This window comes from Pyxicephalus adspersus, chromosome 3 (assembly GCF_032062135.1).
Source record: "Pyxicephalus adspersus chromosome 3, UCB_Pads_2.0, whole genome shotgun sequence".
NCBI classification, from domain to species: Eukaryota; Metazoa; Chordata; class Amphibia; order Anura; family Pyxicephalidae; genus Pyxicephalus; species Pyxicephalus adspersus.
In genome coordinates, this window is record NC_092860.1 from 53356130 (window position 1) to 53380984 (window position 24855).

At 37.5% G+C, this 24855-nt stretch overlaps 1 protein-coding gene across 1 annotated transcript; it reads left to right on the forward strand.

Moving 5' to 3' along the window:
* Positions 1–1829: 1829 nt before the first annotated feature.
* CERS1 (ceramide synthase 1) lies at positions 1830–24855 on the forward strand. The gene is made up of 7 exons (XM_072404639.1): positions 1830–2700; positions 13763–13922; positions 15252–15432; positions 20220–20381; positions 20485–20632; positions 22653–22792; positions 24542–24855. Exons 1-7 carry the CDS (start codon positions 2455–2457, stop codon positions 24582–24584), a joined length of 1080 nt encoding a protein of 359 aa, XP_072260740.1. The 5' UTR covers positions 1830–2454; the 3' UTR covers positions 24585–24855.

A 24855-nucleotide genomic window follows, 5' to 3' on the forward strand; every position in this document is an offset into this window, starting at 1 on the left:
TATTTCCTGGTGAAGAATCTCCTAGGTCAATGTGTCACCAGGGACCAGACACGCCCATTCATTGAATGGAAAGTGCAGGTAATGCTATGGAGACAGGTACAATGGAGATATTAGGGTTCTATTAGAGTTTTAATGTACCCTGAGCTCAAGCAGATTTGCTTACCCAGGCGCTAGAGCTTCACAGTTCATATCTCACAGATGAGATTGTGGAATGTATGGGTATTTTCAGTGATCCCAAGTTCCCAGAACAGATATCTGAGACCAGCATTGGGTGATAGGCTCTTGCCTCTGCTGACTGTAGAACTAATTGCAGCTTTACAGTCACCCAACCACTTTTATACTAAGTGGAGTTTGCTTTAAAAACAAACTCACAGCTGATATTATTGCTATGTGCTTGTTAAAACCCTTTAATTGGCATATTTTCATAATTGCCAGTTAAACTTTACAACAAAACCCAGTCTCTAAAATCTGGAATTTTTAAAATTCTTAGCTGTCATTAAAATATTATTCAAATACCTTTCAATAAAGGGCTTTCTTTTCTTTGACCACTTATTCTTTTAGTGACATGATCTTCTGTGGTCATACTACTTTAGCACGTAATGTTTTATTTATATATATAATTGTTTGGGTTTCATCATTAGTGTGACTTCTGTATCTTCTCTACTATTTTGTCTATATGCTTCATATTGGCACTTCATATCCATAAATTTCTACTGTAAGTAAGTGTGCAGAGTACATAGTTAGTGGAAAATAGACATAATTCCATCAAGTTTAACCACTAGGGAAATAAACATATCCCAGCTAAAAAACATATAGACATAGTTGATCCAAAGGAAGCCAAAAAATCCCTTATAAAGCCTGGTTCAATTTTCTGCAAGAGGCAATCAGGTGTTCCCTGGTTTAACAGTCTGTTATCTTTACTTTAAAACTTTAATACCCAGTTATATTTTGTGCTTCTAGCATCCAGCTTTTTCTTAAAGCAATCTATAGTAGTTCCTGAAACTACTTGCTGAGGGAGCCTGTTCCACATTTACAGTGAAGAATCCTTTCTTACTTGGAGCTTAAACTTATTTTCCTCTAGACACAGAATGCGCTCTTGTCCTTTGTATTGATCCTAATGTGAAAAGTTAAGAAGAGGGTTCTCTATATAGACTATTTATATACTTATACACGGTGATCTATCCCCCCTTACACAGCAACTACAGCAGGGACTGACCAGAGAGGAATCACCTTGACGCAGGTGGCCAGCTTGAACATGTAATGTAATAAGGATACTAAAATATGGAAATATACAGCAGATTGCACTGTGCATATGGTCATTGATCCAGCTCCTGTCTCCCCATCATGCTTCAGGATTGACAACCAATCACACAGGCTTCCAATACTGGCTACAAGTAGCCATTCTGACATACATTATGTAAGCATGGTCTGCTATTGTAGGAAACCCACCATGTAAATTCAATGCACCCAACACCTGTAGACATGTGGGATGCAACTCCAATGAGGCTGCAGGTAATCAGCATCACTGAATTGCAACACAATAAAAAATGAATATTATTATTATCAATATTTAAACAAATGACAAGTGTTTATGATACACTGATATTATTTATGAGTACAGTATAACAATGGGATGTGTGTGATCACAGCAGACAAATCAGCCCCTGTCACACTTATCTGCTGGTCAGTGGTGCCTCTTGTAGGATCTCACATCACATGTGCTCAGTCCCTCCTGTCTCCGGACTGTGATTGGCTGGAGGACATTCCTTCTCTGCTGTCCCCTCCCCTTCATTCAAACGTGCTCTGAATATATAACGCTGACTGCTCTTATTCTGCAGACAGGCTGTGTCGGTGCGTACCTAGGACTGGATGTGCCAGTGTCTTCAGTGCAACATACCCACATGGTGCCAGGCTAGCCGGTGTGCTCAGATTTCTTCTACAGATCTGATTGCCATCTGCAGCCTCTCCTCCCTGCTAGAACCTGCCTTGCTACACTGGATTCTTCCAATCAGAAGCAGAAAAGAAATTCACTGCACCAGCTGCCCCCCTCCCTTATTCTCCAGCAAGAGAGAGAAGACTTGGGGCTCCTAGACTCGTCTCCCCCCCCCCATCTTTCCCCTGTACATCACCCCCTGTGCACCCCCTGTGTGACCACATCCTGCATCACTGCCCTGTATACCACATCCACAGAGATAAGGCCATAGAGAGGTAGCAGTCCTTTCTTTCCATCTGCATGTTTTACAGGGGTCATCAGATGAAGGCTTGCCAAAGGGTGTCTGGTGCCTGTGCAATCTCCTAATGGATGGGTAGGTTTTTATGGATGACTTGAATCATTTCCTGCTGCCATTTATTAATGTGCCAAGCTAAATTGGAGCAGATTTCCCAAAAAAAGAAAAACCTAGGTGTCTGCGGGGTGCTAAATTTAAGCATCAATTGCATCTGACTGTGCCCATCATGGAGCAGGAGCATAAAATACAAAGCATCCAGATTCCTTCCTCTTTGGGGTATGTGGACCTTCTCATCAAAAGTGGGGAATGTTTTTTTGGTGCCCTGAAAGAATGTAAAGACTGTGGCCTGACATCTTCTTGGAAAACATTACAAGCACATGCCAAATTCACCTGGATTGAGATGCTTTGCGTGATTGTGTGTGCGCTGGCATGGACAGGTCTTCGAATAGCGACTACCAAATGGATCTTCCAGGTCAGTAATACCATTTTCAATGGGTATGTTGGGCCATGTGCCTGGAACAGAGTAGGCATAAAGGAGGAGGGCAGCAGCTGTATGACCATCACAATAGCAACACAAGTTCCTTTCAATCCCTCTACTGTAATATGGAGGAAATAGGAGACAGCTGGACACATAAGACTCATCACTTTCTCTAAGTTTTGAATCATTAAAAAAATCTTTCTAAAGGCCACCAACAAAAACTTTTTTCCCTTTAGTGGGCTAAAGGCCCCCTAGCCTAGGACAACTGATTGACATGAAAAACATCATATCTGATTGCTTTTAATTACTGCCCACTATTTATAGATACAGAATTAGCCACTATAATAGCTATAAAATGCAACTTTCAAATGTTCCCATAGCATCAACCAATGTTTAGGCACATACCTAGCTAGACATGTCAACCACCACTGTTCCCAAATAATTCAACAGACACAAGAAAGTGTACAAAGGGTTATGGGTAAAGTTACTACCAGATATAATAAAGTTTTATTGGGTTTAGACAATATTGTTTAAAAAAATCTACATTTTATCCTATCTACGTCTTCTATTATATACAATCCTATATATTATTAGACAAGTACTTGGTTTTAGACATTTTACTTTTTAAAAACTTCATGCTTTATACACATCAGTAACAGCAATGTGAAAATAGTTACTGTGGATGATGTTTCATTTTAAGTTTAAAATAAATCTTATTTTAGACCCAATGACATCATCATTGGGTATCTGTGCATCCCTATCCAATGCAGGTAAATCATAGCAGGATGGAGGGTCTAGCAAAAACTATGCAAGCAGAAAATTATGGTAATGTCCATGTGTGATGCTGAGCCTCAACAACTGAAAGAATATTAAATGAATAAAATGGGCAGATGAAAGGCAGTAAATCTGAACAGAAGGGTTAAATGATGCTGGATGTCTTGCAGCAAAGAAATGCTGGAGGCTCTGTCTAACTGCAGCTTCTAATGCACACTGTGAGAAACTTTCAAGTATGCAATTTCAAAACAGGAAAGAAGTCTGTACAACTGTGCAAGACTGAAGGCAAGGCTGGTGTTTAGCTCTAACACGTGTTTAAAGTGCTATATATTATAATTCTATTATATATTGCAACTTATCAGCCCTTAAATGTAGTGGCTGCAAACGTTTTCAATTTTCACACTAAGTACATTTTCTCCAACTACATGGATCTCAAAAAATCTTCTTTCGAAGGTATTCTCTGTGAACCCCCACCCGCCGACCACACCACTAGGTAATGGAAATAGCAGGGAAGGTGTTTGTAGTACAAATCAGGAGAGCAGCATAGAGGGACAGTTTTGCTCCTCCATAGATACGGTAACATAAATGGGCATTGTCACCCTAAACATAAAGTTTACTATTGACAGGCTGACTAGGTGACATAAAAAAAAGGTAAAGAATGCAGAACTGGTAATCTATATATTTCCTGCAGTGCATCAGTGCATTTGGTTTCAGACATATGCACTGCACATGGGTTCACACCCAGGTTGTTTATCAGTAAACTGATCAAGACAAACATGCCAAAACACAAAAGGAAGACTAACAAGATGCAAAGGAAGTCCAGATTATCAGTGTTGCACCCTTAGAGATAAGAAACTAGATATGAAATTTAGCTGGATGTCTGCAGCTGCAGAATAGTTACCAGCAGAATGGCTGACATCCTTCTGTGTCTCCATAGCAACGTGGATTCCTCAGTGGTACCAACATGACTTAGAAAAAGCATAGTCTATATAATTATTTTGATCACTTGTGTATTTGACAAGATATACTTAGAGCATGTTCAGACTGGTGGTATTTCATCTATCGCCCTCAGGCACCTACTGTTAGGAGCCCAGGAGCGGTAACAGCCTGTCACTGCAAAAGTAGCTGTAAAAGCCTGACAGAGCAGTTACTTTTTGTTCTTCGGGTTTTTTTTTTTTTGTGAATTGAAACCACAGTAAAAACCACTTGCAAATGCTTGCACAAGTGTTTCATAAGCATTTGCAAGAGGCACCAATTCTAGTCTATAAAGGCGGCAGAGCCCACAAGCCACACCTGGAAGCATTTATTATTACTTGTACTACACAGTATTTATATTGCACCAACAGATTACGCAGCGCTGTACAAAGTCCATAGTCATGTCACAATCTAATGTCCCTACCATAGTCTTATGTCTTTAGTACAGTCTAAGGTCAATTTTGGGGTAAGCTAATTAACCTAACTACATGTTTTTGGGATGTGGGAGGAAACCCACGCAAACACGGAGAACCTGCAAACTCCATGCAGATAGTGTCATGGCTGAGATTTAGACCTGGGACTGCAAAGGCCAGATCACTGACCTCTGAGCCAACGCGAAGCATCATGTAGCATCCAAAAAGCCTGCGGCAGCACCGCCGCCTCCTAAACAATAACGAATAGACCAGTTCGGTTCAATATTAACCATTTTTTGCAAGCGCTTTGGGGCAGTAAAACCACTTGCAAAAACTGTTAGTTTGTACACTGCTTTATGATTCCATTATGTTTGGGGGATATGCCATTTAATAGCAGCATATAAAAATGTTTTTTTTTTTTTAAGTCTCTATGTCAGTGTTTCCTAACTAGGAGTTTGCTAAGGGTTCTTTGAGCAATCAGCCAGCACTGGGCAGCAATGTATATACTCTGAGCTGCAGATATAGAAACTATAGAAGGGGTTCCCTGAAGACCTGAAAGTTAATTGAAGTGTTCCCACATGTTAAAAAGATTACGCTTTTCTTGTGTAGTTTATAGTTCAATTTCAGCTTTAGCAGTGGCAAATATGAATTATAGTAGGCCTCTGTGCTAAGAAATACTTTGGTGCTGCCTATGGTTATGTGTAGGTTAGGGAAGTTGGGGCCTGTGTTGATGGACTTTTGTTCACACAACAACTGCATCTCCCCTTAATAAAAGACCATGGCAATGCATCACAGGCTGGAGCAGATCAAATGAACTCATCAATGATTTCTGATTAATATCTCAAACTGATGTTAAAGGCAACCTGCAACCGTTTATCAAAGACCAAAAACATTGGCCCTTATGACTAATAACTGTTGTGTCAGCAAACACTACTCTCCCTTTTGCCTTTGCTGTCATTTTTCATTGGCTTTTTTTGCTCCATCTGAAATTACTTAATATTTTGGATTACTCCTTTTGCACTGTTAATATGCCACAGCCCTTAAACAGTCATGTATTCCTATGAGGACCTAACGCATTAGCAGAGATGTTAGCCTTTGAGAATAGTTTATAAGAGGTTAAAGAAGTGGGATGCATTGCGGCAAAACTATGCATAGCTAAAAGGCAGGGCTAAAAAAAGGAGCTTTACAAATGCACATATTAGAATAGGAGATGTTGAGTACCTTAACAAAGTTAGGCACTTAGCAAATAATAAAAGAGAGAAAAAGAGAAAAGAGCAAGAGAAGTGGAACCATGTGTGGCATATCTACAGACCAATGGGTCACAATGTGGAAGGTATACATCTAATTTCGAGCCAGGAATGGGAAGCCAATGTTAGAAGATCTCTTCTGCATATTCTGTGCACAACAGTACACCCCTAAAGACTCTCTGGAGTAAGGAACCTATTCTCAATTGAGACCTCTGCAATCCTTATCTCTACACCACTAGGATCCATGTAGGTACAGTGTTCAACCCAGAATTTTTTAAGCCGGATGAGAAGAAATTGTAGGCAGATGGCAGCCCCTGTATTGAGACCCAACTCATTAGTGACCACCCAAAAACAACCAGGTGGTAACATAAAAAGTGGTGGTGCACCCGGCTTAAAGAGGCGGGGGAGAACACTGAGGTATGTATACCTGTAAAAGCACTGATAGGTCTGTACAGTGAAACCGAAAATTCAAGAATGTCTTTAAAGAAAATTTAGCAAGGTCTGCCGATAATGGAGCTTTTTACATTGATAAGACTTAGTTTTAAAATGGAATTTTTCTGATGATGCAGTGTTTTTCCACCACAGGGATTGTAGAGTCCCGTGAAAAGCAGTGCAGGCCAAATGTCATGAACACACTCCAGTCCACTAGACGATATTTTGACTGTTCTGCAATTCACAGGACACTACTCAAACGAAAGGCGACCCCATGGCATGGAAGACAGGGAAAAGGAAAACTAAGTTTAATTTTAATCGTTAAAGATATGTTTTGATCTACATATAAAAACTGGTTTTAGCAGAAGATGTGCTTTAATTCCTTGTTTGGTCCTTTGTCTTCTCACAGCTCAGATGTACCAGTCTCTTTGGTCAGAAACTAATTCTTCCTACACATGTCAGATGATTCTCATCGCATAATCACCTCGTGGTTCATAGATCTGTCCTGGCGAATCCATGATAGATCGTAATACAAGTGAAGAGTGCACAGCGGGGTGCCGCTTGCTTGTTCTCTCCCATCCTCTCTCCATAGAACAGAACGGCGCTGTATGTACAGCACTCATTCATGCATCTTTCAGTCTTTTGTCTAAACGTGACTAAAACGTGTGTACCTAGCCTCTCTCTCTATACTATCTTTTTTTGTGTGTTGATCTGTACAATCCTAAACTCTTTGACATAACCCAGGCTTGGTGACTTGTCCATTTCATAGCTGTTCAGTTTAATGTTTTGTAAGGTGGTAGGTCTGCCTTAAAGGGAACTTGTGAATATAGAAATATGGCAGGTGCCATTGCTAACTTTAGGTTTTTAGCCTGCAATCTCCAGTGCTTTTATCCTTAGGATCTATTTACCATCTTCCTATTTTACATTGTTGTGAAAACAATTATTTTTGTGTTGTAAATCTTAACATTGTGTTGTGACATGTGTTCTGTATCTGTAGCACACACTACAGCTCCTCTAGGGCTGCAGGAGTAATCAGGGGAGCTGAGCTGTAAGCATAGCAGAGCTCCGCTGATTGCTCTGCTCCCTGATTGGCTGAGGAAAGGGAAATCCTGATGATACTTGAGCTGTCATCAGGGTTTCCTATTTCTCAGCCAATTACTGAGCACTAGAGATGAAATGGGACAAGTCTCCCCATTCAAGTCTAGTGCTGAATGACTAGGAAATGGAAAACCTCATCCAATCAAAAAGCACTAGAGGTGAATGGAGAGCCTTGTCCTCATTTAACCCCTAGTGCCCTGTGATCCCTCATTGCCAGGAGTCCCATGGCTGTGCTCATGTCATGATTGCAGCCGAGGGAATCATCCTGTCATTGGGATAACCTTTAAAAAATTTTTTACACATATTGTAACTCTTTAAGGGAATGAGTAAGGGGTTTTATGTATCCCTGTACTCATTCCCTGAAAGGGTAAAATTATATGTCTATGTAGCAGACAAACATTATTGTACACAGAAGTAGCATGGACCTTTATTAGTGTCTTTATTAGTGTTAAAGTTCAGTAGTTGCTAGTACTAGAGCTAAAACGTTTCCTTTTGATGTTGAAGACATTTTTTAACATTACAAGAACAAGTCCTGTTGAATTTACCTAACTACTACTAGATACAGTTTACAATGACCTGGATAAATAAGAACCTCCACAAATAAAATTCAATATTATTCCAAATGTATATGAAAACATATTTACACTTCAGATATTACAAAGCATAGTTACTTCTTGTAGAAAGAATCTGGAAAATGACTTATGTTAGAGGATGAGTCATATGTGTTTTGCCATTAGCAACTAAATTATTACACTAGATGGACTGGTTTTTCAATGCATTGGGTGTAATATAAATATGTGCAATCTTCTCTTGTGAAATTTATCCTGGTTGCGCTTTATTTTACAATCAGTAGATTGCTTCAACAGAGTGATCATCTTCCAGGTCCACGTTTTTTTAGTAGTGATTGAGTCTCCACCACAGAATGCTTACTGAATGTCACTTCTTTTATAATACACACATTTGTTTATCAACCCAGGCTAATACTAGTGATGGAATTGATTGAAATATACCAGAAAAAAGTCCCCATTTATAGACATTTAATGTGATTTTAGTTGTGTGTGCTTAAAAGGTGGAGGATAAATTATCAATTTAGTCTTGCACATTTTTACAGTCTTTTTTCCTGTATTAAATTTGCCTAATTTGATCTCACTGCACACTATGTGCTTCTCATACTGTGCATTACAAGCTGCAGCAAGTTATATAAACTCTGCCTCTTTTCCTGGCTGAAGGAAGTTCAACATCATCTAACCTTTTTCTACTTGGATGAACTCGCCTTGACCCATCCTATTTATTCATTATATTCTTTCAATGTAAGTCTTTCTCACATGTAGGTGTTACTGCAACTTCCTGTTTTCAATTTCCTGGAGCGACCTCCACTGATGAAATCACTTAGGCTTAGTATACATGGACATGGATGTGAAAAACAGCGGCATAAACGTTTTCCAGCATTTTAAAGGCAAGCTTTAAAACGCTAATAAAAGTGCATAAAAACGCAAAAGGAACGTTTACCTGCATTTTTAAAAACGTCTGTGTAGACCCAGCCTTAGTCCGAAAAAAGATACATATAGAAGAACCAAAGGTTTTATGTAATAATGTCATTATCATGTTGATACAATTTTGGACACATTGTAGGTTTGCATACTTTTTGCATGCCTTGTTCCACCTGCCTGTGCTGAGAAATGGGAATATTTATAAATGTTTACAAGGTGAAAACCAGTGTATTTTTCACCCACTACTCTAAAAAGTGTCCAGTAAATTTTGTCCTTTATTTCAGTTTCCTTACACCTGAGGTAAAGTTATAAAAGGTCAGTAAAGAATAAAACTTGCGTAGAAAATGGTGGTTATCATTCCTGACCTTTCTTTGTAAATTTTTTTTTTAATCTGGTTGATGTGCTTTTTTAATGTCTTCAATACGTTCTAAATCACTAACTCAGAACAATTAGTTTTGGCCTGGACAACTGACAGATGATGTGTTCCGTAAGCAGAAAAGTATACAAACAGACAAGCAGCTGGTATTTTCATAAGCCAGTTAGCATTTCCAGCACAAATATGTATCACGTTTAAAGTTTCTTTCATTCTATCTCAGTGTGCTCCCCAGCCCATTTTAGCTGGGCACACCACCCGGCACTTTTCAGCAACCACCCGGCTGTTTTTGTGTGGTTACTGAAGCGTTGGGTCACAATCATGGGCTTCCACCCGCCTACAATTTCTTCCCACCCGGCTTTAAAAAATTTCTGAGTTAGGCACTGCTATCTATACTATATTAGGTAGCCTACAGATGTCCAGAACTGCCAAAGCATATTACAAGCAATCCCTTTAAATGAATCTCTTCTTCCCTCAAGTTCATATTAATGCATTCTAGATCAGTTTTCTCTTTTGCTACCCTGCTGCTCCATTTAGCCATTGAGAGTGAAATAAAGCCCCCTGTAAGCTATAAGTTGCTTGTGTTATAGCATACACAGTAATAAATGGACAAATTACAGGCCTGTTGGCACCACATTAGGACATGATTCCTCCCATTGATAATGACAATTAACAATTGGGAATAATACCTCCCAGCAAAACCAATGATGGAAGACTGTTCCTCCCAATGACACCTATGATTAGATATGCATCCCAATGGCACTGAAACTAATGGCGGAGAACTTGAACTCCCACTGAAACGGATTCCTCCATGACACCAATGATGATGTACTTTTCTGGTTGCCGTGAGGGAAAGTTTTACCGCCAGTTCTGAACTCCCACTGACCACCAACCCTTCAACAACCAATGAACTAGTTCTTTGTAGAAGATGTATGATAATTCCCTGCTACATTCATTGCTATTTAAAGGTGACCAGTTTACTCTGAACGTATCTAAATTCTGTGTAGAAAAAAATCGATCCAAAGTAAAGAGTCCTATACTTTCTAAGTAAAAATTTTCTCACCTATCCTACACATGCATAGTGCACTCCTCATTCTCTAAGGAAAGTTATTTCTCTGCTGAAGTGAACTATCGGTGAACTACGTGTTTGATTGTTTTGTAACCCTTTCTTTTTTTTTTAAGCTTTAACATGTTCATACCACACCCAAATATAAAAATAGTATTGAATAATATTATATGCATCACTATGTTTCTGTTTGGTTTGAAAAGTGAAAAAATACACTTCAAGGTGAAAGTGTGGCCAATATAGAGAATTAGAATCCTGTTGGTGCCTGATTCTTGAATAGGAATAATTTGAGCTGATTTTTTGTGCTTACAAATTGTTTGTGAGGAAACTGTAACTCCATTGTCCTGACACACTCAGCACAGGCTTTCCAAGTGCATATGCTAAGCAGGCTTGAAGCAGCTTATAGCGGAGTCATACCACAGTTGTTAGCAGGATGTATGCAGTGTTAGCGTAGGCTGTCAGATTCAAGTGTGTAAAGCACAGCAATAATTCATGAGACTTTCCCCCTACATCCTTTAACAATTTATATTTTTCATTTATAACAATAGTGGGGTTTGTTTTGAATATGAATCCACATTTCCTTTTCTTTTTCCTTCGTCCCAACTTCTTCTCTAACTGTATCTAAAAAGAAGGGGAACAGTTCCTAAAACCACATAAATCTTTATCAGTTGTAAAACAGGATTGAAATAATAGTAGTAACTTGCTGGTGATTGGTGATATAAACAGTAAAATGCTATTATGAATTAGAAGGATTAACTGGAACTGGTATGCAGGAAAATCCAGCCTTCAGTACAACAACAAAGGATACATTTGCAGTGTAAAGGAAATGTATAGTGATTTTTTAAATATTATATTCAGTTATATAATATCATAAATAAAAAAAAAAATACAATGTTAACTTGTTTTTTATATTTTAGGCTAATATGAAATAATTGCATTTTTTTCCTTTTAAATTAAATCTTACTTGTTATGTTTAGCATTGTGTTCATGCTAATACACTACAATTCTTTTTTATATTATAATCAGAAATTAAAAAAAAAACAAAGTTAACCTCCCTAGCGGTTCATTTCTTTCCAGTTTTATCCTTCTAAAAGCGGTACATTGTTTTTCATGAAAAATTATTTTACAGTATAATAGTATGGGTATAATAAAGTTTGAAACACAAAAAGCATAAATTAAAAAATCTATATATTTAAAAAAATATATTTTTTTTTAAATAAAAAAATACATAATATACTCATACTAATATATATACTGTAAAATAAATGTTCTTGAAAACAATGTACTGATTTTACACATATAAATATGATGTATTGCATTCAATACAGTTATTTTGCATTGAATGCAATACAAATGGTTTTTGAATTTCCCGCCCTGCCCCTCCAGCAACGTACACACGCATCAACGTCACTGGGAACTCCCCCGGTGACTCATCGGGTGCAGAAGCCGGCTGGAGGAAGAAGAAAGAACACAGAGATCGAGGCGATGGACGACGCGGGACGCCGGCGGATTAGGTAAGCACTGTAAGCTGTATTTATCATTACCTTCCATAGGTTTACCTAGCCGAGTGTGACTCGGGGTTACAGCTTTCAGCAACTTTTTTCTACCCTGAGTCACACTCGAGGTTACCTCTAGGGAGGTTAAATAGTTTTTTTTCTTATTTTAGGTTAATATGAAATATTTGCATTTTTCCTTTGGGTTTTATTCTTACTTTTTATGTTTACCATTGTGTCTATGCTAATACAATACAATTCTGGTATATATTATAATCAGAAATTAAAAAAAATACAAGGTTAAATAGTTTTTTCTTATTTTAGGTTAATATGAAATATTGCATTTTTCTTTTGGGTTTTATTCTAACTTTTTATGTTTAGCATTGTGTCCATGCTAATACAATACTGAAAAAAAAGCCCATTGTTTACAGAACTCTTTTAACATGTATATCTATGCCACACGTGTAAAACATATTGGCTATTTTCTGGAATTTGTATGTTCCCCCCATGATTGTGTGGGGTACACTATGGTATATTAGATTGTGATCTCCTCTAGTGACTTATGGACCCTGTAAAGTGCTGCGTAATATGTTGTTGCTTTGTTATAAATACTTGATAATAATGCACTAAATTGAAGTGGGAAAAACAAGGTAACAAATAAAAAACTCAGATCAGGCAGAGTCTTTATTACAGAAAATATAGATGATGCCCCTTCTGCAATAATACAAACTTATCTGCCTGTTCCACGGTACAATCCAGTGTACAATCCTGGCATAGCTGGCTGCTAGGAAAGAATGAATTCCTGTGCACATGGACAGAATATACATCATTCTGGGCTGACCAATCAAGATGACTGAAGATCCTGAACCCAGAAGAGGACTGGGTAAAAAAGTCAGCTACAAGTTATCGAGAAAAAAAATCGGGAACAGGCAGGTAAGTTTGTTTTAATGCAAAACTGACATCATTTGTCCTTTCAACAATGAAGAATGTGCCTGCTCACAGATTTTTAACTTTAGTTCCACTTTAAATGTCATTGAACTTTGTCTAATCTGTTTGCTGGGACTATCTATATAGTAAATGGAGTATACAGCGCATGTTGTATTATGTAGATCCTTTTGTAGAGTATATTCTGTATGAAGAGTACTGGAATGCTCCTTGTTTATATCTCCTGATAGCTTAATCCTAAACTTAGACTCCAAAGAATAGTACAGGAAAACTGCCGAGAGATACAAGAGGTACGATTACCTCCCGTCCTAAACATTGCAAGCTGACAGCAGAAACGATCCCACAGACTGCGTATTTCCAGCCTCACAAAATATAAATGTTCATTGACACATCTTGACTAGGGGGGTATTTTTATAGCTCTGGTTCTTTTAGTAGGGTTATTCAATGACATTATCCAGTCAGTGGGAAGACTCCATTTCATTCCATTCCAGAACAGTTGTGTGTAGATACTGTCAGATTTCTTGGCACAGATGACCGCAGTCATTGTGAAGCATGACGTGTCCTAATTAATCACTGTAGAGCAATTCTTAATGCATTCAAAGCTTTCTGAAGCCTCATGTGTATTGTGATTTTAGCACAAAAGCCTTCTTAATGCACAATACTGTTTCAAGCAGATCTTCTTGTTAACTGTACCTTTTATGTGTTTTCTGTCTTACAACCCATAGTTTGTGTTTCTGCTTCTCCTTACAGCCATTTAGTAAATGGTGCCGATTGCGGCCAAAGGAAGCGGAAAAAGTTCCAGAGAGTGCCTGGAAATTCCTTTTCTACTGTGCATCGTGGTCCTATTGCTCATACCTTCTTTTCTTTACCAAGCACAATTTCTTTCATGATCCACCCTCTGCCTTCCGTGGTACGTGTAAAGATATATTGAACATATCGAAGATACCAATATACAATAAAATATAATTAGTCATTTTCATTTTTTAATATTTAAATAATTCTTGGTGATACTTCCATTGTTGTTTTTTTGTACTTGTTATAGGATGACTGAGAGCAACAACACTAATATTTAATTAGCAGTTATTGATTTCCACCAGGGAATGTTTAACGAAATGTTAGATTCCCTGTTTTATAAAAAGAGTTAACAATTACCATATATTTAAATTCACAAATACTATTAAAGTGTAGGATCAGTATTCTAGTGTAATTTCAGATCTTCATTCAATGTAGCTACCCTCAATAGATGTTCAAAATAATTTTACCAATATAAACCCTTTTACTATGTGCAACCTATATGAACTCCTTTAGTAAAGTTTTTATGTGAGCAGACCCATATCTTTAGAGAGTAGAAGATGACTCTTGCCTACACCTTGTTTCCATTTGCTTTCTACATAGAATTTATAAAAATTGTTTTTATTCATAACCATGGAAAAGATTCGGGTGAAAAAGAAATGTAATAGGAAAAGAGCTACTATTTCAGTGCTGTTGTGAACTTTGGAGATCAATTTCTGATGCCTATATCTATGGAGGTAAAAAAGAGCTCAATGCTTTTAGTGCTTATTTAAATTATTAAAACTTTAGGTTCCGTAGTCTAGGCACAGTTTAACTTTAGGCTGGCCATACATAGAAGGGTCAGGCCTCTGCCTATGTGTTATATGACAGGTGTATTTTTTTTAATAAAAACACAGTCTAGGTTCCAACCCAACCTTAGCCCATTCACCAAAAATCAGACTTTGGTTGCAGCATGATCCCCCATTAACACTGACTGGCTTTCTGCTGCAATAGGCAGTGCCTACATTACATACACAATTACAAGCCCATTATGAGCAAAGCAACAGGTTTGCTTTAATTTTCTACCCCTTCCCAGCATAAATTTACATTTTTCGTCCCCTTTCTTTGTATGGGTGAGTATGTGACTAGCTCCAAGTGTTCGTCTTGGCCCAGTTAGCACTGTCACACACGTAGCCTATAGCCCTGTGTAAGCTACAACTTTGGGAACTCATATCTTACACAGGGCTTTCCTTTCACTACAGGTGGCTGAACAGAATGACAGGGTAGCAAAAGGAAGGTAAGTTTATGAGTTAATTTTCCAACCTTCTTTGGAAAAATTCTAGCTAATCTCTGGCCAGTGACTATTATACACAAACTCCACTTTTTGAATATAACATGATCCTCAGAGTATTAACTCTATGTTTTAGTTACTTTTTTATTTTTTATTTTTTATTTTGGTGGATCCTAGGTTGGACGTCAGAAGCAGATGTTCCCACAGAAATTGCCCTTTTGTATCTGGTCCAAGGCAGTTTCTATGCACACTCAGTATATGCAACCCTGTATATGGATGCATGGAGAAAAGACTCTGTTGTCATGATTCTGCACCATTTAGTCACTTTTACTCTAATAGTTTTCTCTTATGCTTTCAGGTAAGTAAAATGTCACATTTGTAGTAATTCAAATGTATCCTTTATAGTTTTCTTCAGAGCGATCTAGAGAATAGGTCGACCCATGAGTCAGCCCTAGTTTCTTAAAACTCATTTTATGATGGACCTGGGAGTTTTATGTCTCTACTGTTCTACCATTTCATGTTTCACTCTCCCTGTTGTTTCAAAACAACAGGTAGTATGGGAACAGATTAAAACATTCACAGGAGCAGACCCAGGAACTCAAAACAGATACCACACCAACAGAATTCCCAAAAGTTATAAATAACTTCCAAGTGGTGTACCAGACTTTTAAATGAAAAAAAGACTTATCAGCTTTGAAAAAAAAAAAAAGAAAACAACCCTAATATAAAGTTTCAAAATAGCCATACTTGGAGCCAAAGAAGCAAGTAAATACTTACTTTTACCATTTCTTGTGATAATATTCATGAGGAAAAACAATACTTCCCATAGTGTTGATCTCCTGGGTCCCTCACAGTGTCCAGCGGTTCCTTCCTCGGACCTACACCTCACAACAAAACTCAGTAATGATATGAGATCCGAGTGAAGAACCACAAAACCTTAAAGTGGCTGAGGATTCCATACCCGAAAGCAAGGGTAAACTTACCTTTTATAAAGTTCATACCACCAAAATGCCCCTTTGTTTACCTGTAAACTGACACTTCCTGCTGTGATGGTCTGCTTGCTCCCTTGCATTTTTCAGTGGTTCCTTTTAGAGATGAGCGAATCAAAGCTGACGAAGTGGAACTCAATCCGAATTTCAGGAAAAATTAGATTCGATCCGAATTTCCTTGCGATTCGTGGTAACGAATCGCAATTTTTCCTGAAATGGCGGCTGCACGTCTAAGGACTTTATAGATTCCACTACAATCTTTGGGCACTACAGGGGATGAATAGGGACTTGTCCCCATTCATCACCTGTAGTGCCCTGTATTCTTAGATAGTGAAAATCTATCCAATACAGTGCAGCGCTGCAACAGCAATCGCGGTTGCTATGCTGTGCTTCTACTACGTATACTTTGATGGAGTCTCTCTATCTAAGAATACAGGGCACTACAGGTGATGAAAGGGGACAAGTCCCTATTCATCCCTTGTAGTGCCTGGACATTGTAGTAGAACTGCAGAGGTCATCAGCAGTTCAGTTTTGCCACTGTGACGTCACATGGGAAACTAAACTGCAGTCCTCTGCAGTTCCACTACAATGTCCAGGAATTACAGGTGATGAATGGGAACCTGTCCCCATTCATCCCCTTTAGTGCCCTGTATTCTTAGATAGAGAAACTCTATCTAAGAATACATAGTAAAATCACAGCACGGCATGAGCGATGGCTCTTGCAGCGCTGTTCTATGTATTCTTAGAGTTTCACTATCTAAAAATACACAGCACTACAGGGGATGAATGGGGACTTGTCCCCATTCATCACCTGTAGTGCCCTGTATTCTTAGATAGAGAAACTCTATCTAAGAATACGTAGTAGAAGCACAGCACGGCAACCGCAATTGCTGTTGCAGCGCTGCACTATGTATTCTTAGATAGAGTTTCACTATCTAAGAATACAGAGCACTATAGGTGATGAATGGGGACAGGTTCCCATTCATCACCTGTAATTCCTGGACATTGTAGTGGAACTGCAGAGGACTGCAGTTCAGTTTCCCATGTGACGTCACAGTGGCAAAACTTAACTGCAGATGACCTCTGCAGTTCTACTACAATCTCTGGGCACTACAAGGAATGAATGGGGACTTGTCCCAATTCATTCCCTTTAGTGCCCTGTATTCTTAGATAGAGAAACTCTATCTAAGAATACATAGTAGAAGTACTGCACGGCAACCGCGAAATAGCAGAAATAACCGGAAATATCTTTTTTAACGCGATTCGCTGCAAATAAATTCAGATCGAAGCAAATCTTTTCAGAAAATTCGGCGAACCGACTGAATCGAATTTTCGAGATATTCGCTCATCTCTAGTTCCTTTGTCTGACTCGCTTGTCATTACGGTGATCAGTATTGGGTACTGAAGTCAGAAGTAGGAACCACTAAACACTTCTCTCTGGGCTTCAGCTAAGGATTTTAGGTGAACTGGGAGGCAACCATTGAACACTGCTAGGGACCCTGGAGATTAAACCCCAGCAAAACTGTTGGTTTGGACTTAGTGATGTTCTAGTAGCATGGGCTGTGGAACATGTAAGTATTCACTTGTTTGTTTTCCAGGTATGAAGGTTTTGCATTTTGATACTTATTGACATGATTGCTTTATTCAGACACAACTAGACAAACGGTGTCAAATTATATTGTCAGCAAGTATGTAGCCATGTACAATTTTTACAATTCTGCTGTTTTTGTGCAATGTGGCCCAGCAGCTGAAAGGTGCAGTCCTCCCTATTGTGAATCATTATTGTGTATATAGTTTAAATGCCTGTTTTAGGACTACTTTAAAAACAAATTTCAGATCTCTAGACAGGACAGGTCTACGTGGAATTGCATTTAAGTAGGACTTGCCTCTAGTCTAAAACAAAACTTTCCTGTAAAATGGGCACTTGATGACAAAGGCCCATTCACATATTTGCACAAATTATAGCACACATAACAATAATGAATAGAAATATAAATAGCACTCCAACACATCTTCTCCAGCGTACTGAGCTACACCACAAAGCACGGCAACACAGTGCTTTGTGGTACATACAGCTGCTGTAAATAGTGCAGGTTTGAATCCTTGACCACTGTTGTGTGCCAGTCTCTAATAAGGAAGTTTTGTCTGTATGTGCTCCAAGATCATTAGAAGTCATGTTGTGTAACAATAGGGTACTCAAGAAGAACAAGAAGTAAGGGAAGGTTAGTGGAACATTTTTTGTTATTCTGCCCTGTGCAACTATGAAATACCGAGGAGAAAAAGTGATCACACATTTTATATTTTCTTTCACTAGTGGTTAATTGTGAGAGGCATAGTGATACCCTCAATTTATTTATTCATGGGAACAGCTGTTCCCATAATTAGCTAATGTTGGTTTGCTGCGTTTGGGATGATTTTATCTTTCTGGACCTGTTCCATCTATAAAGGATTTTGGAAGTAACAGACACATTTTTGGTGTGTCCTGCATGGTTACAACTTTCAGGATTGTTCCCTTTGTTGATTTTCCATACTACCTAGATCTACAGACAAGGTGTTATTGTAGTGTTAACATCTCTAGGAAGTAACAAAACAATTTGATCAATTATCCCAAGGCAAGCAATCATTTTTCAACAACACAAGTTCATTGTTTTTAATGAATTGAACACACTGAGATATTCACAATTCTTGCTATTGGTTTCCCATATCCCCTAAGGATGCACTCTGGGCTAAACACGTCGGGAAAGGAAACCGTTTTCTTTTTCATACAAACATAGCAATATCAATCAAAGTGTGATATTATCTATTTGTACTGTATGTTTTTGTAAGTTGTACATATTACTGTTTTATGCATGTAACAATATTAAATAATAAAGCTAGGTTTTTTTCTATTATAACTTTGAATAATGGATGCCTTTCAAATGACCTTCCCTTTCCTTTTTTCTTAACGAATACTCGACATACCTTTAATTATCCTATAGAGCACTTTATGGGCCATGAGTCTTATGCAAGTATAAGCTCAGTCTGCCTCTAAATATTAGGCTGTTTCTATGATTAGGGGCATCACTGACCATAAGTAAAGAGTGGAGTTTGTGGTCCTGAGATAAAGCTAAGTTCCTGAAACTGGGATTTGCAAAACATTTTGGCCCAAAAAGATGGCACTCTAAATTTGAATTGCCTCTGTCAGTTTATCTTTTTCAACAAATATATTATTATGCTGGAGCACAGTGCAAAGACTAAACGCTCCTTTCCACTTGGTGAGGATCCAATAACCATACATTTCGAAGTTAGAAATTCTGAGATTGGGGTAAGGTGAAAGGAAGGGGAGATTTAGGCAGGGAGTCAATATGGTGGCCCCCAATGGAATATACTTTTGGCATCACAAGACCTGTTAACAACCCTTTTTAATGAGAGAACTATCAAACTAAAAAATGCAGGATTGCCCCATATACAAAATATATTACAATAATATAGGTTGTTTTAGATCTAATCCAAAGGTCTCCATAAGGAGCCACTGGTGAAGACTGGGTAAATGATCAATAACTTCCCAATATCCATAGTTTTCCAAAATTACCACCACACACCCATCAAACAGCACATCTGACGTTGACCTGGCAGTGCTCTCTGACATCCAAAAGTTGGATTGATCTATTACATTTTGATATAGAATGCCCTAATTTTTAATTGATTTCCATTAGTTTTGATATTTATTGAATCTAATGTCCATTCTATTCAAAATATTGTGTGGTGTACAGCCTGTTTAAGCAGTATCTTCTTTGATATCTGGTCTTATCCATGCATGTATGCAGGAAATATATCTTCTTCAGTTGCCCACTGTATGAACTGTAAGTTCTATACCTGATTTACCAGACCCATGAAATATGAACAAGAGGCAGATTTGGCAGTCCTCCATTTTTTTTGCCTTATCTCCTTACGTCTTGCTCTGAGGATTTGCTATCACTTTCATTTTCAGTGACAGTGGTCACCAGTACAAACAGAAGGGGGAATCTCCCCAAATGGGAAAACAGACAGCAATAAAAATGCCTAAACGTCAAGCCTTTCCCCACTTTATCTAAAGCTAAAAAAAAGCTTTTGTCAGGTTTTAAACTTTAAAATAATGTTTTTGAAATAACAAAAAACTATCACTTGTATTTTTTAGGTACCATAACGTTGGGATTTTGGTACTTTTTCACCATGATGTTAATGACATAATATTTGAATTTTCCAAACTAAACGTCTACTTCAAAACAAGAGGCGGAACCTTTCACAGAGTTAACAGCTTCATTACAGACATTGGATCTGTCCTGTTTAGCGTGAGCTGGTAAGCTATTTGTAATGTATGTGTGACCTCACACTGCTAAATATCTATCTATATATTTATTGTTTGTATAGTTATACATAGTAACACCTTGCTGTCCTTACAGGTTTTGGTTCCGACTTTACTGGTTTCCTATGAAAGTGCTTTATGTGACATGTTGTTCCAGCCTTGAGTCTAATCCAGACATCCCTTTTTATTTCTTCTTTAATGTTCTGCTATTTGCACTGACACTCATGAATATTTATTGGTTTATGGTAAGTGCGCAACTTTGTGACTATTGCTTACACGCCCTGAAAAATCATCTCTTAAAATGTTAAGTGAACTGCGCATTACATTATTTACATATTCTTAACAAGCTCATATGCAAATCGAAAACACATTCATCTCTGTATCTTAAAGTATTAAATAGAAAATCTTCCTGAAAGCTTTTTTTTTTTTTTTTTTTTTTGAGAACAGATCTTTGCACCCTCCAATATACAAACATAGTAGGTGCTTCTTGGCTGTTAGAAACAGACTTAACACAGATTTTAGAATCTTTGTTATCTATAACTTTAAGCTAAACACAGCCAAAGAGTGAGTGTGGGTATTACGCTGTGTTGCCCACACAAAAAAAATGTCCTATGTCTTTTAGCTTAGGGTCACAAGACAGCAACAAAAATAGTAGACAAATAATATTTTATAACAATTTTTTTTATTGAGAAAAGAAAGTGAGATACCATTGATAGAAACTAAGTGTACATCAAATACAGAACTAATGCTTCAATGTTTTCAATAAATATCTACACATACATGGTGGGTGAACTCTCAGGATACATATATACAATTTCAACTATAGTTTCAGATCACCTAGTTCTTAGAACACATGGAAGATAGTTATAGGATATTCCCTGTCAAAACTAATTAGGAACAGTTCTTTGAATAGGAAGCGAGAGACCAATTTTAAGATGATAATGTAAGAAGAAATATTACCCAAGTGCCTAACCAAGAGTTGTACTCTAAATACCTCTTGGGCCCTTCTTGGCAGTTTGCATAATCTTAAAGTATAGTCAGTAAATGAGTCAAAACTTGAAATGGTTCCTGTTAAAGCCCAGTGATGTTGATGGAACGACGAGGAACTGGCTCTGTACCTTGGTCCACATTGAAGGCATTCCCTAATTTAACAATGAATGTTTTGTCTTGTGTTTGGTTGGTAATGATGAATGTTGATTTCAGCATGTGAGAATCAGTCATATGTCAGGTCACAGTGTTTGTTCTGCATGAAAAAGGAGCAGTAAGCTTCCTCAATCTATTTTGGTGAGTTGGAATCAAGGGTAGGTTTAAGAGTTGCAGGTATTTATCTGTTTAGCCTGCTCATTAGCATACATGTTACAATTTAGTTTTGAGGAAAAAGGAAACAGAGAGACTTCTGTTTAATAAAAGAGTTTCTGCTTTACAAAGAAGTCTTGCTGACTTCAGAAATACTTTGTTAGATACTCATTTGTTTGGATCTGCTTTGTGTGACTCACAATTGGGTAAATGAAACATCACCCAAACCTGAGCTGTTTCAGATGTAAATAGTCAACTGCATAAGACTATTACCAGAAGGTAGAAAATCCATCTTACTAAGGTGACCACAACTGTGGTGGTCATGTTACACTCTTGGCCACATAGTCTAAAATAAAGTAATTCATAAAAACAGAAAGGTTTATTTAAACATTTCATTAACATGTTGATGAAGGAGGAACCAGAGTATATATAAACCAAATTTCAGCTTTAACAAGTTTCTGTACACTTATCAACAGAATGTCATACTGTATTTACAGCTTTTAGAATAGCTATTTCTACCATAGTATTGTAGCACTTAGCACTGTAGCATTTTTAATGTAAATCTTTTAAAGTTTTAAAAACTCTATAACCCATAGAGTGATCATTGTTTTTGACTATTTTTTGGTATTGTGAACCATATGGATGTGCTACATTACATCTCAGAAATCTGGATTCCTAAACAATGAATTCAATTTTATCTAACTTGTTGATGAGAACGATATAAAAAACTCAAATATTGACATTTTCGGAATGTAAGTTACCTTGGTGTTATAGCTTGCCAACGAAAACGGTCTATTTCTGTGTGCTGTTAGGCTGTAAAAGGAAATACCTGGTAATCCTGCCAGTAGCTTGTAGCCCAGAGTTCTATCCTAATGTCATGTGGAGTCCTATATATGCACTTCTGTGTAAAAATTGTGTATTTTAGTATGCTTTTCCTTATTTACTTTGTGTCTCTGTTCTCCTCATCAGTACATAGTGATGTTTGTCGTGAAAGTGCTAACAGGTCAAGTTAAAGAAGTAAATGATGTACGGGATTATGATGTTTCTGAAAACCAGAAAGTTTCAAATGATAGTAAAACAGTTTTGCAAAATAATTCATCAGACAACAAGTAAGTCCAATGCTTGCTGTGATACTGAATGAATGCAATTCAGGAGGTACTATGTTTTAATTACAGCCTCAAAGTTTATATGGATAATATTGTAACTATACACATACTATATTATGCATTTGGCAGGTCAGTTCCTGCTATTCAGGGCCTGGTGCAAGAATGGACATTATATTTACCATGATTCTATTTTGTGGAGCACAATCTCATATACTGTTGATTTCAAAGTCTCGTGTATACACATTTTTATTCATAAGTACAGAGAACAGAATATAATATGACAACATTCTAAGGTTTTCAATTTATGTGAAAAAATTCTCTAAAAATCTAAAAGCCATATGTGAATGTACCCTCAAGAAGATCTTTACTCGCTAAAGGTTAGACCTGTTTTGTACAAAAAAAAGGCCATGGCATTAAGAAGAAATAGCAGAGTCAAGCAAGGGAGAATGGGGGACTTTTGGGAGCAACAACACAATCACCTAGCCCTTTCACAATAGGGAAAGATTTCAGTGGGCTGCAGTGTCTGGATGGTAAGGTAAAAGGCATTCCCTCACATGGCACCACAGAGCCGACAAGAAGGTCAATTCTGGAGGACTTTAAGGGTCTTCCAGAAGTCTTAAAGGGGGAAAGATAGCACCACTGTTCCGCTAGCTACCTCTACTAGAAGTTTCAATGGTGAACTCAGGGCCACCAAACCAACATATCTTATTATTACTGGTTTGTGGTACAAATGCCTTTCTGCCCCCATGCACAGTTCTTTCCTGGAGCCAAGATAAAGACAGATGCTAAACGCATGCTATTTAATTTTACAAAGAAGTGGCATCATTGATGGCTAGAGAGTGAGCTTTGTTGCGAGAAGGTGAGAATGTACTTTGGTATCACACTTTTTCTTTCTTTTTGTTGTTGCAATGTCTTCTTGCAACAGGTCAATACAGAAGTGTAACAGGCAGAGAAAACACACAAGATGTAATATGGCTTATGTTAATATAGTGACTGGAGCATTCCACCTTCACTCTTAATAAACTATTATGATTTATAGAATGAAAAGTTTACTATAGCTAATTTAAAAATCCATGGTTGAGCTCTCCGATAATTCAATCATGTAATCCATCTACTAGAAGATGTAAGCCATCATCTCTTTTATTTAAACAAGTAGGTGACCTTATGCAGGCATTACTTTACATAGCTAGCAAACAGTAGGAAAGGTATGCAGTAAAGACAGGGAAAGCAATTCACTTCATCCAATTTTTGACAAGGTACAGATTAATATATTATTTCTTACAATTCTTTACTATAAGGTCTGTGAAAATGTGGAATCAGCTCCCTCAGGAAGTAGTTTCAGCAACTACTATAGATTGCTTTAGGAAAAAGCTGGATGTTTTTCTGGAAGCAGAGAATATAACTGGGTATTAAGGCTTTAAAGTAAAGATAACAGAGACCGTTGATCCAGGGAACATCCGATTGCCTCATAGAATCAGGACATAATTTTTTTTCCCGTTAAAGCAAATTGCACCAGGGTTTTTTTTTTACTTCCTCTGGACCAACAGTGTCCATAGGGTTTTATATTAGGAAAATGTTTATTTCCCTAGTGGTTGAACTTGATGGTATGTTTTTTTTTAACCTGGCCTACTATGTAACAATAAATAATTATAGTAAATGTAAACTTTAAACAAAACTAAATCCTTTCATATATGTAAAACATTGTAATGTAAGTCAATACAGTAATATTATATTGCTATTTTTTTTACACAGGCAGCCCATGGCAAATGGTTTTGTAAAGAAAAAGAGAGTATAGCAACCACAAAACAGTGTTCCCACATGCCGAGATCCCGCACTCGATCTCCATCCAGTAAAAAGACGTTTTCTTGTTTACTGTCAACAATGCGTTACAACAAACTGACACTTATTTTATTTAACTGCTGTATTGTCAGATCTGCTACAAAGTATTAACTCGTTCTCGACCATTAATACCTCTTTTATGTTTTGTTTTGTTTTTTTAAGATGCATTTGCTGCAGAATTTAATGAAGTGTTACAGTATTTCTTAAATATAACAGACTAAAAATAA